The 15,999-nt window shown below is 43.4% G+C and overlaps 1 protein-coding gene across 1 annotated transcript in view; it reads left to right on the forward strand.

Moving 5' to 3' along the window:
* LOC129827479 (tetraspanin-17) overlaps nt 1–15,999 on the forward strand; it is a 48,499-nt gene continuing 32,500 nt past the window's right edge. Inside the window, exons 1-2 of the mRNA XM_055888370.1 lie at nt 1–591; nt 15,342–15,392. Coding sequence (XP_055744345.1) covers nt 493–591; nt 15,342–15,392 — 150 coding nt within the window. The 5' untranslated portion in view covers nt 1–492. The remainder of the gene's footprint in view (nt 592–15,341; nt 15,393–15,999) is intronic.

Genomic DNA, 15,999 nt, shown 5'->3' on the forward strand with positions numbered 1-15,999 from the left:
GAAAAAATTTAGCTAGATGGGTTTCCTCAGCTCAGTTCATATGACAGCGAGGGTTGTTGTCAACAAGAAAGGTCAAATGCAAAACAACCAAATGCTATGAACGGGAGAAATCGACTATATATCATCAACAAAACAACAATTATTTGCATTTAGCTTTCAACTATATGTTTAGTTACGGAGAGTAACGTTGTACGTTGAACCGCAGATGAATGTATATTTAGTTTACACATCCAAAGTGCTTTTGGATCTGTTGTTAGCTAGTAAGCTAACTCCAGCTAACTAGCTAGCCGGCGATGTATTTGTGATTTGGCTGGCTGGCTAGCTAGCTAGTTAGCTGATTTCCCCCCCAAGTTCTTTTATGGAGATAGCTAGCTTGTGTGTTACACAAGTAGTAGTTAGTTTGTCATTGCCGTGATTGTAGGTTAGCTAACAAGCTAACTAACCAGTGGCGTCTACATTGTTAGCTAGCTAGCTAGCCTCGACGTTTACAGGATGAGCAACGTTAGCAGTCAAAAACGCCAGCATTTTAAAGGAGCCGAAGTGAGCTGCAGTGTCAAATACTTCTTGTTTGGATTTAACATCATATTTTGGGTAAGTAGCTAACATTTTTTATTTCACACCTGCATGTATATAATTTAAAGCAGTGTTTTTCTAGTGCTGCCCAAAAGAGACAAAGGAACTAAACAAGTTAAAACTGCTCGATCGCCTAGCCCTAAAACTATATTCCGATGTTCTTTATCGAACAAATCCTAAAATACTGTACAGTCGGTTAGTCCCATAGATAGTGATCATTTCCTGTTATTGATTTGGTGATCCTAGCTACCTTTCTTGACAGTGATCATCTGCCAGGTGAATGTGTCAGACGTATGCATCCCACCATTATGAGTGATTTGTTGATTGGAAACGGTCAATTTTCCCATTTCCTCTCTAGATATATATATATTTTAAATAAACTGTTGTTTGATGATCCATCTGCTAATATTTGACTCATTGGGCAATATTGTGCGTATTTGTGTGGAGTCTATTGTGTGGTTCCCAGCAGCCCTAACATGTTAGTAATGTGGGACAGCAGAATGCCAACAATAGTAGGTAGTAAATTACACTGTGGGTGTGTGCTCCCCATAGTTCTGATGAATAGCTGTTTGTTGGGTAGGCTTGGGTGTGTGTAGGCCTATTTGTGTTGGTATGCATGGTTGGGCTGTTGAAGTAAGACAACTAGCTAACTGTCTCTGTACTCTACTGCCTTAATGCCTGTCCTATCCTTGACTGTTAACCTCGTACAATAGCCACTCTCACTCTAAGCTAACCTACTCCGCCCATACACACCTCTTAAAGCATGGCTTAGACAGTGAGCTAGTGTAACAGTACACAGTAGCCACTGAGTCCGTGTCAGCAACACTGTCATGGTCACACACACACAAAGAGCTGATAGGATACTAGTCAGGGACAGGGTTATTTCATGTTGTAAGCCTAAGTAGTAATTATAAAACTGGTTGTTTTAGTGCTGATTTGGTGATAGCAGGGAGTTATAGCGCATTTCTTCAGGTAATACCTGTGAACAGTTCTGTTAGATTTAATTATTTGCTTCCACTGTCCCACATCCCTGGCCAGTCAATTTATAAACTTAATCTCCCATAGTAAAAAGTGTCTAGACAATATTTCCCCATGCTATTAGACTAGCATTTGGTTTGCAACATTTGGAGTTTGTCTAAACTTTGCCGTCTGCCTCTCTGACCTGTGGAAAATGTTTAGTTTTTTGTGTGATCTCCACCGTGCAAATATGAACGTGAAGAGGTAGACGGCTTCTCTGATCCAGGCAAATTCATTTATCAGGATCATTATAATAGATATATACAAATAAATGACAATAGAAACCAAGGTAAACAAACAAAAGTGTACATAGTTTGCTGTCATTTGAGCTGCTTGATGTGATTGTGTGTTAGCTTTAGTTGGCTAGCTAGCAAATGAGAAGTAGCTAGCCTGCATTTGCTACATGCCAATGATTTGCTTAGCATAGCAACAATTGCAAATAGAATGGCTAGAAGGAACAAACTGCCGATTTGGCTAGCAACTTCAGAATCTTAGAACTAATGACTGGCTTTTTCCCAGACTATTTTGTATGGTGGAAAGATGAAATAAAACTAATTTACTCAATATAATAAAGTTTGTAATAAAGATTCTCTGGTCTGATTAAATCATGATTAAACTTTTTGGCCTTAATGCCAAGTGTCACGTCTGGAGGAACCAGCCACCATCCCTGCGGTGAAGCATGGTGGTGGCAGCATTATACTGTGGGGATGTTTTTCAGCGGCAGGGACTGGAAGACTAGTCAGGATCGAAGTAAAGATTAACAGAGCAAAGTACAGAGAGATCCTTGATAAAAGCCTGCTCCAGAGTGCTCAGGACCTCAGATTGGGGCGAAGGTTCATCTTCCAACAGGACATCGACCCTACGCACACAGCCAAGACAACGCAGGAGTGGCTTCGGGACAAGTCTCTAAATGTTCTTGAGTGGCCCAGCCAGAGCCCAGATTTGAACCCAATCAAACATCTCTTGAGAGAGATCTGAAAATAGCTGTGCAGCAACACTCCACATCCAACCTGACGGCGCTTGAGAGGATCTGTAGAGATGAATGGAAGAAACCCCCAAATAAAGGTGTGCCAAGCTTGTAGCGTCATACCCAAGAAGACTCAACGGTGTAATCGCTGCCAAAGGTGCTTCAACAAAGTACTGAGTCACATTCCCAGTGGGTCAGAAGTTTACATTCTCAATTAGTATTTGGGTGCGTTGCCTTTAAATTGTTTAACTTGGGTCAAATGTTTCGGGTAGCCTTCCACAAGCTTCCCACAATAAGTTGGGTGAATGTTGGCCCATTCCTCCTGACATAGCTGGTGTAACTGAGTCAGGTTTGTAGGCCTCCTTGCTCACACACTTTTTCACTTCTGCCCACCAATTTTCTATAGGATTAAGGTCAGGGCTTTGTGATGGCCACTCCAATACCTTGACTTTGTTGTCATGAAGCCAATTTGCCACAACTTTGGAAGTATGCTTGGGGTCATTGTCCATTTGGAAGACCCGTTTGTGACCAAGCTTTAACTTCCTGACTGATGTCTTGAGATTTTGCTTCACTATATCCACATAATTTTCCAACCTCATGATGCCATCTATTTTGTGAAGTGCACCAGTCCCTCCTGCAGCAAAGCACCCCCACAGCATGATGCTGCCACCCCCGTGCTTCACAGTTAGGATGATGTTCTTCGGTTTGCAAGCCTCCCCTTTTTTCCTCCAAACATAATGATGGTCATTATGGCCAAACAGCTTTATTTTTGTTTCATCAGACCGGAAGACATTTCTCCAAAATGTACGATCTTTGTCCCCATGTGCAGTTGCAAACCGTTGTCTGGCTTTTTTATGGCGGTTTTGGAGCAGTGACTTCTTCCTTGCTGAGCGGCCTTTCAGGTTATGTCAATATAGGACTCGTTTTACTGTGGATATAGATACTTTTGTACCTGTTTCCTCCAGCATCTTCTCAAGGTCCTTTGCTGTTGTTCTGGGATTGACTTACACTTTTCGCACCAAAGTACGTTCATCTCTCGGAGACAGAACGTGTCTTCTTCCTGAGTGGTATGACGACTGCGTGGTCCCATGGTGTTTATACCTGCGTACTATTGTTTGTACAGATGAATGTGATACCTTCAGGTGTTTAGAAATTGCTCTCAAGGATGAACCAGACTTATGGAGGTCTACAATTTGTTTTCTGAGGTCTTGGCTGATTTCTTTTGAGTTTCCCATGACGTCAAGTAAAGAGGCACTGAGTTTGAAGGTCGGCCTTGAAATACATCCACAGGTACACCTCCAATTGACTCAAATGATGTCAATTAGCCTATCAGAAGCTTCTAAAGCCATGACATAATTTTCTGTAATTTTCCAAGCTGTTTAAAAGGCACAGTCCACTTAGTGTATGTAAACTTCTGACCCACTGGAATTGTGATACAGTTAATTATAAGTAAAATATTCTGTCTGTAAACAATTGTTGGAAAAATGACTTGTGTCATTCACAAAGTAGTTGTACTAACCGACTTGCCAAAACTATAGTTTGTTAACAAGAAATGTGTGGAGTGGTTGAAAAACGACTTTTAATTGTTTGGACGGCTCATAATAATGTCTAGAACGAAACAAATGGAATGGCGTCAAATACATGGAAACCATGTTAAAAAAATCAATACATGTATTTGATACCATTCCACTAATTCCTCTCCAGCCTTTACCACGAGCCCGTCCTCCCTAATTAAGGTGCCACCAACCTCCTGTGACACAAACACACTACATACGCTCACACACATGCATCTTGATGACACACACACTACATACGCTCACACACATGCATCTTAATGACACACACACTCACACATAGACAGTCTTTCATACTCTGCACATACGCTGCTGCTACTCTGTTTATTATCTATACTGATTGCCTAGTCACTTTTACTCCTACCCAGATGTACCCCTGAACATTGCCTAGGTAGTGGTACTCCTTGTATACAACCATGTTACTACCTGGTACCCCTGCATATTGACTAGGTACTGGTACTTCCTGTATATAGCCATGTTATTACCCGGTAATACCTGGTAACCCTGCTTATTGACTAGGTACTGGTACTTCCTGTATATAGCCATGCTACTACCTGGTACCACTGCATATTGACTAGGTTCTGGTACTTCCTGTTTATAGCCATGTTATTACCTGGTACTCCCTGTATATAACCATGTTATTACCTGGTACTCCCTGTATATAGCCATGTTATTACCTGGTACTCCCTGTATATAACCATGTTTTTACCTGGTACCTCCTCTATATAGCCATGTTATTACCTGGTACTTCCTGTATATAGCCATGTTATTACCTGGTACTCCCTGTATATAGCCATGTTATTACCAGGTACTCCCTGTATATAACCATGTTATTACCTGGTACTCCCTGTATATAGCCATGTTATTACCTGGTACTCCCTGTATATAGCCATGTTATTACCTGGTACTCCCTGTATATAGCCATGTTATTACCTGGTACTCCCTGTATATAGCCATGTTATTACCTGGTACTCCCTGTATATAACCATGTTTTTACCTGGTACTCCCTGTATATAGCCATGTTATTACCTGGTACTCCCTGTATATAGCCATGTTATTACCTGGTACCTCCTGTATATAGCCATGTTATTACCTGGTACTCCCTGTATATAACCATGTTTTTACCTGGTACTCCCTGTATATAGCCATGTTATTACCTGGTACTCCCTGTATACAGCCATGTTATTACCTGGTACTCCCTGTATATAACCATGTTATTACCTGGTACTCCCTGTATATAGCCATGTTATTACCTGGTACTCCCTGTATATAGCCATGTTATTACCTGGTACTCCCTGTATATAGCCATGTTATTACCTGGTACTCCCTGTATATAGCCATGTTATTACCTGGTACTCCCTGTATATAGCCATGTTATTACCTGGTACTCCCTGTATATAGCCATGTTATTACCTGGTACTCCCTGTATATAACCATGTTATTACCTGGTACTCCCTGTATATAGCCATGTTATTACCTGGTACTCCCTGTATATAACCATGTTTTTACCTGGTACTCCATCAAGAATATGGGCAACATTTTATTATTGACAATGAAATAGGTGAGAATGTTGTTCCCTTGTTATGTAATTGCTACATTTACTACTATCAATTTAGCGTAAAAAATAAAGCGTTTTCTCCAGATTGTAATTTGGGTCCCGAGGATAAACCAGTTAAGAACCACTAATCTAGCTTGTAAACATAATTAGCTGACTCTGTCTCTTATCCACGTCGTAATTAATCACGTTTTTCACTCCAGAACCTTACAGGGTTGTAACTAACAGAGTTTCTGAGCAGCCTGGATGCCATCATCTGTATGAACCTTATGGTCTCCACTGTAACATACAACTCTGTTAATATCAGGTCTCCACTGTAACATACAACTCTGTTAATATCAGGTCTCCACTGTAACATACAACTCTGTTAATATCAGGTCTCCACTGTAACATACAACTCTGTTAATATCAGGTCTCCACTGTAACATTATACAACTCTGTTAATATCAGGTCTCTACTATAACATTATACAACTCTGTTAATATCAGGTCTCCACTATAACATTATACAACTCTGTTAATATCAGGTCTCCACTGTAACATACAACTCTGTTAATATCAGGTCTCCACTGTAACATTATACAACTCTGTTAATATCAGGTCTCCACTATAACATTATACAACTCTGTTAATATCAGGTCTCCACTGTAACATACAACTCTGTTAATATCAGGTCTCCACTATAACATTATACAACTCTGTTAATATCAGGTCTCCACTGTAACATTATACAACTCTGTTAATATCAGGTCTCCACTGTAACATACAACTCTGTTAATATCAGGTCTCCACTGTAACATACAACTCTGTTAATATCAGGTCTCCACTGTAACATTATACAACTCTGTTAATATCAGGTCTCTACTATAACATTATACAACTCTGTTAATATCAGGTCTCCACTATAACATTATACAACTCTGTTAATATCAGGTCTCCACTATAACATTATACAACTCTGTTAATATCAGGTCTCCACTATAACATTATACAACTCTGTTAATATCAGGTCTCCACTGTAACATTATACAACTCTGTTAATATCAGGTCTCCACTGTAACATTATACAACTCTGTTAATATCAGGTCTCCACTATAACATTATACAACTCTGTTAATATCAGGTCTCCACTGTAACATACAACTCTGTTAATATCAGGTCTCCACTATAACATTATACAACTCTGTTAATATCAGGTCTCCACTATAACATTATACAACTCTGTTAATATCAGGTCTCCACTGTAACATTATACAACTCTGTTAATATCAGGTCTCCACTATAACATTATACAACTCTGTTAATATCAGGTCTCCACTGTAACATACAACTCTGTTAATATCAGGTCTCCACTATAACATTATACAACTCTGTTAATATCAGGTCTCCACTGTAACATTATACAGCTCTGTTAATATCAGGTCTCTACTATAACATTATACAACTCTGTTAATATCAGGTCTCCACTGTAACATTATACAACTCTGTTAATATCAGGTCTCCACTATAACATTATACAACTCTGTTAATATCAGGTCTCCACTGTAACATTATACAACTCTGTTAATATCAGGTCTCCACTATAACATTATACAACTCTGTTAATATCAGGTCTCCACTGTAACATTATACAACTCTGTTAATATCAGGTCTCCACTGTAACATTATACAACTCTGTTAATATCAGGTCTCCACTGTAGCATACAACTCTGTTAATATCAGGTCTCCACTATAACATTATACAACTCTGTTAATATCAGGTCTCCACTGTAACATTATACAACTCTGTTAATATCAGGTCTCCACTATAACAGTATACAACTCTGTTAATATCTTAATATAGTCTAGTCCCTGAGAAAGACAGTTGTGTGGTTTGTTGCACCCCAGATAACACATCCTCTCGTCTGATAGGACATACGTTGATTACACAGTATGAGATGTGGTGAATTGGGAATGTTTGAATCTTTTTTTTGTGTGTCATATCATCAGCAGAGTATGTAACCAATGAATATGGTTGGCTTTGATAGGTCATTCATTCATCTGTTGATGAAAGTGTCTAGTATGTAGGCCCTTCCCTAGTTTATTTAAAGCGCTGAGCATGGGACTGGCTGTGTAGCCGTGGGGTTAAGGTTGGGTAAACTGAGGCTAACACACATTCACACTCTGAGGCTAAGGTTAGCAGGATCACATGGATTAAGGAGAGCTTCTCCCCCAACTGTCTATAATCCTACTGTCCGCATGGAGAAAGGATGGAATCCCTAGCCGCAGTGTGATTATGATACATACACCCAAACATGAGAGAGATGGAGGGAGAGAGAGATGGAGGGAGAGAGAGATGGAGGGAGAGAGAGATGGAGGGAGAGAGAGATGGAGGGAGAGAGAGATGGAGGGAGAGAGAGATGGAGGGAGATGAGGAGGGAGATGAGGAGGGAGAGAGAGAGAGAGAGAGAGAGAGATGTAGAAAGGGAGGTAGAGAGGGAGGTAGAGAGGGAGGTAGAGAGGGAGGTAGAGAGGGAGGTAGAGAGGGAGGTAGAGAGGGAGCGATGTAGAGAGGGAGCGATGTAGAGAGCGAGGTAGAGAGGGAGCGATGTAGAGAGCGAGGTAGAGAGGGAGCGATGTAGAGAGCGAGGTAGAGAGGGAGCGATGTAGAGAGCGAGGTAGAGAGGGAGCGATGTAGAGAGCGAGGTAGAGAGGGAGGTAGAGAGGGAGCGATGTAGAGAGCGAGGTAGAGAGCGAGGTAGAGAGCGAGGTAGAGAGCGAGGTAGAGAGCGAGGTAGAGAGCGAGGTAGAGAGCGAGGTAGAGAGCGAGGTAGAAAGGGAGGTAGAGAGCGATGTAGAAAGGGAGGTAGAGAGAGAGCGATGTAGAGAGAGAGCGATGTAGAGAGAGAGCGATGTAGAGAGAGAGCGATGTAGAGAGAGAGCGATGTAGAGAGAGAGGGAGGTAGAGAGAGAGCGATGTAGAAAGGGAGGTAGAGAGAGAGCGATGTAGAAAGGGAGGGAGAGAGAGAGCGAGGTAGAGAGCGAGGTAGAGAGCGAGGTAGAGAGCGAGGTAGAGAGCGAGGTAGAGAGCGAGGTAGAGAGCGAGGTAGAGAGCGAGGTAGAAAGGGAGGTAGAGAGCGATGTAGAAAGGGAGGTAGAGAGAGAGCGATGTAGAGAGAGAGCGATGTAGAGAGAGAGCGATGTAGAGAGAGAGCGATGTAGAGAGAGAGCGATGTAGAGAGAGAGGGAGGTAGAGAGAGAGCGATGTAGAAAGGGAGGTAGAGAGAGAGCGATGTAGAAAGGGAGGGAGAGAGAGAGCGATGTAGAAAGGGAGGGAGAGAGAGAGCGATGTAGAAAGGGAGGGAGAGAGAGAGCGATGTAGAAAGGGAGGGAGAGAGCGATGTAGAAAGGGAGGGAGAGAGCGATGTAGAAAGGGAGGTAGAGAGCGATGTAGAGAGCGATGTAGAGAGAGATGTAGAGAGCGATGTAGAGAGAGATGTAGAAAGGGAGGTAGAGAGAGATGTAGAAAGGGAGGTAGAGAGCGATGTAGAAAGGGAGTTAGAGAGGTAGAGAGAGAGGTAGAAAGCGATGTAGAAAGGGAGGTAGAGAGAGAGCGATGTAGAAAGGGAGGTAGAGAGAGAGCGATGTAGAAAGGGAGGTAGAGAGAGAGCGATGTAGAAAGGGAGGTAGAGAGCGATGTAGAAAGGGAGGTAGAGAGCGATGTAGAAAGGGAGGTAGAGAGCGATGTAGAGAGCGATGTAGAGAGCGATGTAGAGAGAGATGTAGAGAGAGAGAGATGTAGAGAGAGAGAGATGTAGAGAGAGAGAGATGTAGAGAGAGAGAGATGTAGATAGAGAGAGAGAGATGTAGATAGAGAGAGAGAGATGTAGATAGAGAGAGAGAGATGTAGATAGAGAGAGAGAGATGTAGAGAGAGAGAGATGTAGATAGAGAGAGAGAGATGTAGAGAGAGAGAGATGTAGAGAGAGAGAGATGTAGAGAGAGAGAGATGTAGAGAGAGAGAGATGTAGAGAGAGAGAGATGTAGAGAGAGAGAGAGATGTAGAGAGAGAGAGAGATGTAGAGAGAGAGCGATGTAGAAAGGGAGGTAGAGAGCGATGTAGAAAGGGAGGTAGAGAGCGATGTAGAGAGCGATGTAGAGAGAGAGGTAGAGAGCGATGTAGAGAGCGATGTAGAGAGAGAGGTAGAGAGAGATGTAGAGAGAGAGGTAGAGAGAGAGCGATGTAGAAAGGGAGGTAGAGAGAGAGCGATGTAGAAAGGGAGGTAGAGAGAGAGCGATGTAGAAAGGGAGGTAGAGAGCGATGTAGAGAGAGAGGTAGAGAGCGATGTAGAGAGAGAGGTAGAGAGCGATCTAGAGAGAGAGGTAGAGAGAGAGGTAGAGAGAGATGTAGAGAGAGAGGTAGAGAGAGAGAGATGTAGAGAGAGAGGTAGAGAGAGAGCGATGTAGAAAGGGAGGTAGAGAGAGAGCGATGTAGAAATGGAGGTAGAGAGAGAGCGATGTAGAAAGGGAGGTAGAGAGAGATGTAGAAAGGGAGGTAGAGAGCGATGTAGAAAGGGAGGGAGAGAGAGAGCATTTGAGTGAGCGTTTCTATCTCGCTAATCCCACTGGATTAGTTTGATGGGACTACACTAACCTCTGATCTCCAACTAATACTTTACCTGGACTCACTCTGGTGTCCTCCCCAGTCACAGCCAGGTCCCAGGGCCACCCTGACCTTCAATATAGGCCCAACAGAAAGGACTGGAAAATAGCTTACCTTTTTAAATGATCAATATATACAATAGACAATCATCCTAATTATTTCAAATAAAATAGGGGTCATCGCTGCCTGCTCACTTTACAGATGAAACCTAATTTAATCTAGTCCATTATTTAGTAAATGTTTACAACAATGATGTATTGTTCAGTGTTGTGTTTTTAGAGTTGGCTCATACTTCCTTCATACTGCAAACAGAGACATAGAAATGGTATCCACGAGTTCATCTGACTCTATATAACGTGCCACTTTCCCAAATGATCCCTTTAAAACAGTTTGTCTGAACAACCTCTCGCTCGCTCTGTCTCGCACTCTCTCTCTCTCTCGCTCTCGTTAATGTCACCTCTCCCAGCTCTTACTGGCACCTACCCATGAGCACCCTCTCTTTCCATTCAATGTAACCAGCATCCTCACCCACTGGGCACCGACACCGGACGTCCATGGACGTTGACAGACCGGACTGGAACAAATCTGAACCTATTGTAGACGTACAGTACCAGTCAAAAGTGTGGACACACCTACTCATTCCAGGGTTTTTCTTTGTTTTTACTATTTTCTACATTGTAGAATAATACTGAAGACATCAAAACTATGAAATAACACATATGGAATCATGTAGTAACCAAAAATGTTTTCACTTGAGATTCTTCAAAGTAGCCACCCTTTGCCTAGATGACAGCTTTGTACACTCTTGGCATTCTCTCAACTGGAATGGTTGGTCTCCCCGCTCACCCAGTATCTCTCCTGGAGGATGGTTGGCCTCCCCGCTCACCCAGTATCTCTCCTGGAGGATGGTTGGCCACCCTGCACACCCAGTATCTCTCCTGGAGCATGGTTGACCTCCCTGCTCACCCAGTATCTCTCCTGGAGGATGGTTGGCCACCCTGCACACCCAGTATCTCTCCTGGAGGATGGTTGGCCTCCCCGCTCACCCAGTATCTCTCCTGGAGGATGGTTGGCCACCCTGCACACCCAGTATCTCTCCTGGAGGATGGTTGGCCTCCCCGCTCACCCAGTATCTCTCCTGGAGGATGGTTGGCCTCCCCGCTCACCCAGTATCTCTCCTGGAGGATGGTTGGCCACCCTGCACACCCAGTATCTCTCCTGGAGCATGGTTGACCTCCCTGCTCACCCAGTATCTCTCCTGGAGGATGGTTGGCCACCCTGCACACCCAGTATCTCTCCTGGAGGATGGTTGGCCTCCCCGCTCACCCAGTATCTCTCCTGGAGGATGGTTGGCCACCCTGCACACCCAGTATCTCTCCTGGAGGATGGTTGGCCTCCCCGCTCACCCAGTATCTCTCCTGGAGGATGGTTGGCCTCCCCGCTCACCCAGTATATCTCCTGGGGGATGGTTGGCCTCCCTGCTGACCCAGTATTTACATTTACATTTAAAGTTCAATACAGTATCTCTCCTGGAGGATGGTTGGCCACCCTGCTCACCCAGTATCTCTCTTGGAGGATGGTTGACCTCCCTGCTCACCCAGTATCTCTCCTGGAGGATGGTTGGCCTCCCCGCTCACCCAGTATCTCTCCTGGAGGATGGTTGACCTCCCTGCTCACCCAGTATCTCTCCTGGAGGATGGTTGACCTCCCTGCTCACCCAGTATCTCTCCTGGAGGATGGTTGGCCTCCCCGCTCACCCAGTATCTCTCCTGGAGGATGGTTGGCCTCCCCGCTCACCCAGTATCTCTCCTGGAGGATGGTCGGCCTCCCCGCTCACCCTGTATCTCTCCTCAAGGATGGTTGGCCTCCCTGCTCACCCAGTATCTCTCCTGGAGGATGGTTGGCCTCCCTGCTCACCCAGTATCTCTCCTGGAGGATGGTTGGTCTCCCTGCTCACCCAGTATCTCTCCTGGAGGATGGTTGGCCTCCCTGCTCACCCAGTATCTCTCCTGGAGGATGGTTGGCCTCCCTGCTCACCCAGTATCTCTCCTGGAGGATGGTTGGCCAACCCTCACCCAGTATCTCTCCTGGAGAATGTTTGGCCTCCCTGCTCACCCAGTATCTCTCCTGGAGGATGGTTGGACATCCTGCACACCCAGTATATCTCCTGGAGGGTGGTTGGCCACCCTGCTCACCCAGTATATCTCCTGGAGGATGGTTGGCCATCCTGCACACCCAGTATATCTCCTGGACTCTCCTGGAGGATGGTTGGCCATCCTGCACCATGACAACCAAATGCTTAATATGTTTTTTTAAATAATTCCTCGTTCAGTGAACCAGGATGAAATGGCTGAGGTGGGCGAGATGACCAACTGAGATGTTTATCTATATGAAAATATTCCGTGTTCAGGGGACATCTTGACAGCATTAGAGTTACTTATCTATTAGGCTATTTTTTTTTTAAATATATTTTTTATTTCCCCTTTATTTAACCACGTAGGCCAGTTTAGAACAAGTTCTCATTTACAACTGTGACCTGGCCAAGATAAAGCATCTATTCTTAGAATATAATTGTTTTTACTCTGTCAGAATTACATGGCCAGTACTGAATAGAGGAGAATCCTGGCCAATTGTGAGCGCTTCAGAGATTGTTTTACAACCGGTGTATGCAGCATTGGTTTCATCAACTGAACACCTGAGTGAACTGCTTCTCAGGCAATTGAACTATACTCTACTGAACTCTACTGTACTGTATTGTACTCTACTGTACTGTATTGAACTCTACTCTACTGTACTGTATTGAACTGTACCCTACTGTATTGAGCTGTACTCTACTGTACTGAACTATACTCTACTGTATTGAACTCTACTCTACTGAACTATACTCTACTGTATTGAACTCTACTCTACTGTACTGAACTATACTCTACTGTATTGAACTCTACTCTACTGTACTGTATTGAACTCTACTCTACTCTACTGTACTGAACTATACTCTACTGTACTGAACTATACTCTACTGTACTGAACTATACTCTACTGTACTGAACTATACTCTACTGTACTGAACTATACTCTACTGTACTGAACTATACTCTACTCTACTGTATTGAACTCTACTCTACTCTACTGTATTGAACTCTACTCTACTGTACTGAACTATACTCTACTGTATTGAACTCTACTCTACTGTATTGAACTCTACTCTACTGTACTGAACTATACTCTACTGTATTGAACTCTACTCTACTGTACTGAACTATACTCTACTGTATTGAACTCTACTCTACTGTACTGTATTGAACTCTACTCTACTGTACTGAACTATACTCTACTGTACTGAACTATACTCTACTGTACTGAACTATACTCTACTGTACTGAACTATACTCTACTGTACTGAACTCTACTCTACTCTACTGTATTGAACTCTACTCTACTGTACTGAACTATACTCTACTGTACTGAACTCTACTCTACTGTATTGAACTCTACTCTACTGTACTGAACTATACTCTACTGTATTGAACTCTACTGTACTGAACTCTACTCTACTGTATTGAACTCTACTCTACTGTATTGAACTCTACTCTACTCTACTGTACTGAACTCTACTCTACTGTACTGAACTATACTCTACTGTATTGAACTCTACTCTACTGTACTGAACTATACTCTACTGTATTGAACTCTACTCTAATGTATTGAACTCTACTCTACAGTACTGAACTATACTCTACTGTATTGAACTCTACTCTACAGTACTGAACTATACTCTACTGTACTGAACTATACTCTACTGTATTGAACTCTACTCTACTGTACTGTTCTTTGAATAAACCTATTTTTCTCCCCCTGATTTTCTTTGGGGTCTGTGTTACTGAAGACACCCCTTCAAATTAGTGTATTTGTCTATTTCAGCCACACCCGTTGCTGACAAGTGTATAAAATCGAGCACACAGCCATGCCATCTCCATAGACAAACATTTGCAGTAGAGTGGCTTTACTAAATAGCTCAGTAACTTTCAACATTGCATCATCATAGGATGCCACCTTTCCAACAAGTCAGTTCATAACATTTCTGCCCTGTTAGACCTGCCCCGGTCAACTGTAAGTGCTGTTATTGTGAAGTGCAAACATTTAGGAGCAACAACGGCTCAGCCGCGAAGTGGTAGGCCACATAACCTAACATAACAGGACCGCTGAAGCGTGTAGCGCGTAAAAATAGTCTGTCCTCGGTTGCAACACTCACTACAGAGTTCCAAACTGCCTCTGGAAGCAACGTCAGCACAAACTGTTTGTCTGGAGCTTCATGAAATGGGTTTCCATGGCTGAGCAGCCGCATACAAGCCTAAGATCACCATGCGCAATGCCAAGTGTCGGCTAGAGTGGTGTAAAACTCGCCGCCATTGGACTATGGAGTGATGAATCACGCCTCAACATCTGACAATCCGACGGACGAATTTGAGTTTGGCAGATTCCAGGAGAACGTTACCTGCCGAACATACACTGACATTCTAGACTGCTTTGTGGCAACTGTTTGTGCAAGGCCCTTTCCTGTTTCAGCATAATAATGCCTCCGTGCACAAAGCGAGGTCCGTACAGAAATGTTTTTGTGGAAGAACTTGACTGGCCTGCACAGAGCCCTGGCCTCAACCCCATCGAACACCTTTGGGATGAATTGGAAAGCCGACTGCGAAGGCCGGCCTAATCGCCCAACATCAGTGTCTGACCTCACTAATGCTCTTGTGGCTGAATGGAAGCAAGTCCCCACAGCAATGTTCCAGCATCTAGTGGAAAGCCTTCCCAGATGAGTGAAGGCTGTTATAGCAGCAAAGTGGGGCCATTAATAACTCCATATTAATGGCCATGATTTTGTAATGAAATGTTTGACGAGCAGTTGTCCACATACTCTTGCTAATGTAGTGTATGTGTGTACAGTCAGTTTACTTTGATGGAATACGCCTAGTGTTTGTATGTCATGTGACCTTCTGTTTGTGTGTTTTATTCCACAGTTACTGGGAGCAGCCTTCCTGGGCATAGGACTGTGGGCATGGGCCGAGAAGGTATGAAACATTTATTATTCAAATATTTTCGTGACGTTTTTTTCTGGTATTCGGATAGTCCGAATTCTAAACAAAAGAACTATGAAAAATAGCGAACATGCTGCTTTTCTCTGGTTTGGCTAACAGTAAAAGAGAAGTCAGATTTTTTTTCAGAATATTTCTGGTGAATATTTTGCATTGATCTGTGTCAGGTATTGTTGAAACTCTCTTATGTGAGCACCTGTAAATGCTATTTGCATTGGGGGAATAGCATGCTGATGTCAGGGTAGCCTGGAGGGATAAATACATACTGTGTCAGGGTAGCCTGGAGGGATAATTACATACTGATGTCAGGGTAGCCTGGATGTCAGGGTAGCCTGGAGGGATACATACATACTGATGTCAGGGTAGCCTGGATGTCAGGGTAGCCTGGAGGGATACATACATACTGATGTCAGGGTAGCCTGGAGGGATAAATACATACTGATGTCAGGGTAGCCTGGAGGGATAAATACATACTGTGTCAGGGTAGCCTGGATGTCAGGGTAGCTTGGAGGGATAAATACATACTGATGTCAGGGTAGCCTGGAGGGATAAATACATGCTGATGTCAGGGTAGCCTGGATGT

Source organism: Salvelinus fontinalis, chromosome 29 (assembly GCF_029448725.1).
Source record: "Salvelinus fontinalis isolate EN_2023a chromosome 29, ASM2944872v1, whole genome shotgun sequence".
NCBI classification, from domain to species: Eukaryota; Metazoa; Chordata; class Actinopteri; order Salmoniformes; family Salmonidae; genus Salvelinus; species Salvelinus fontinalis.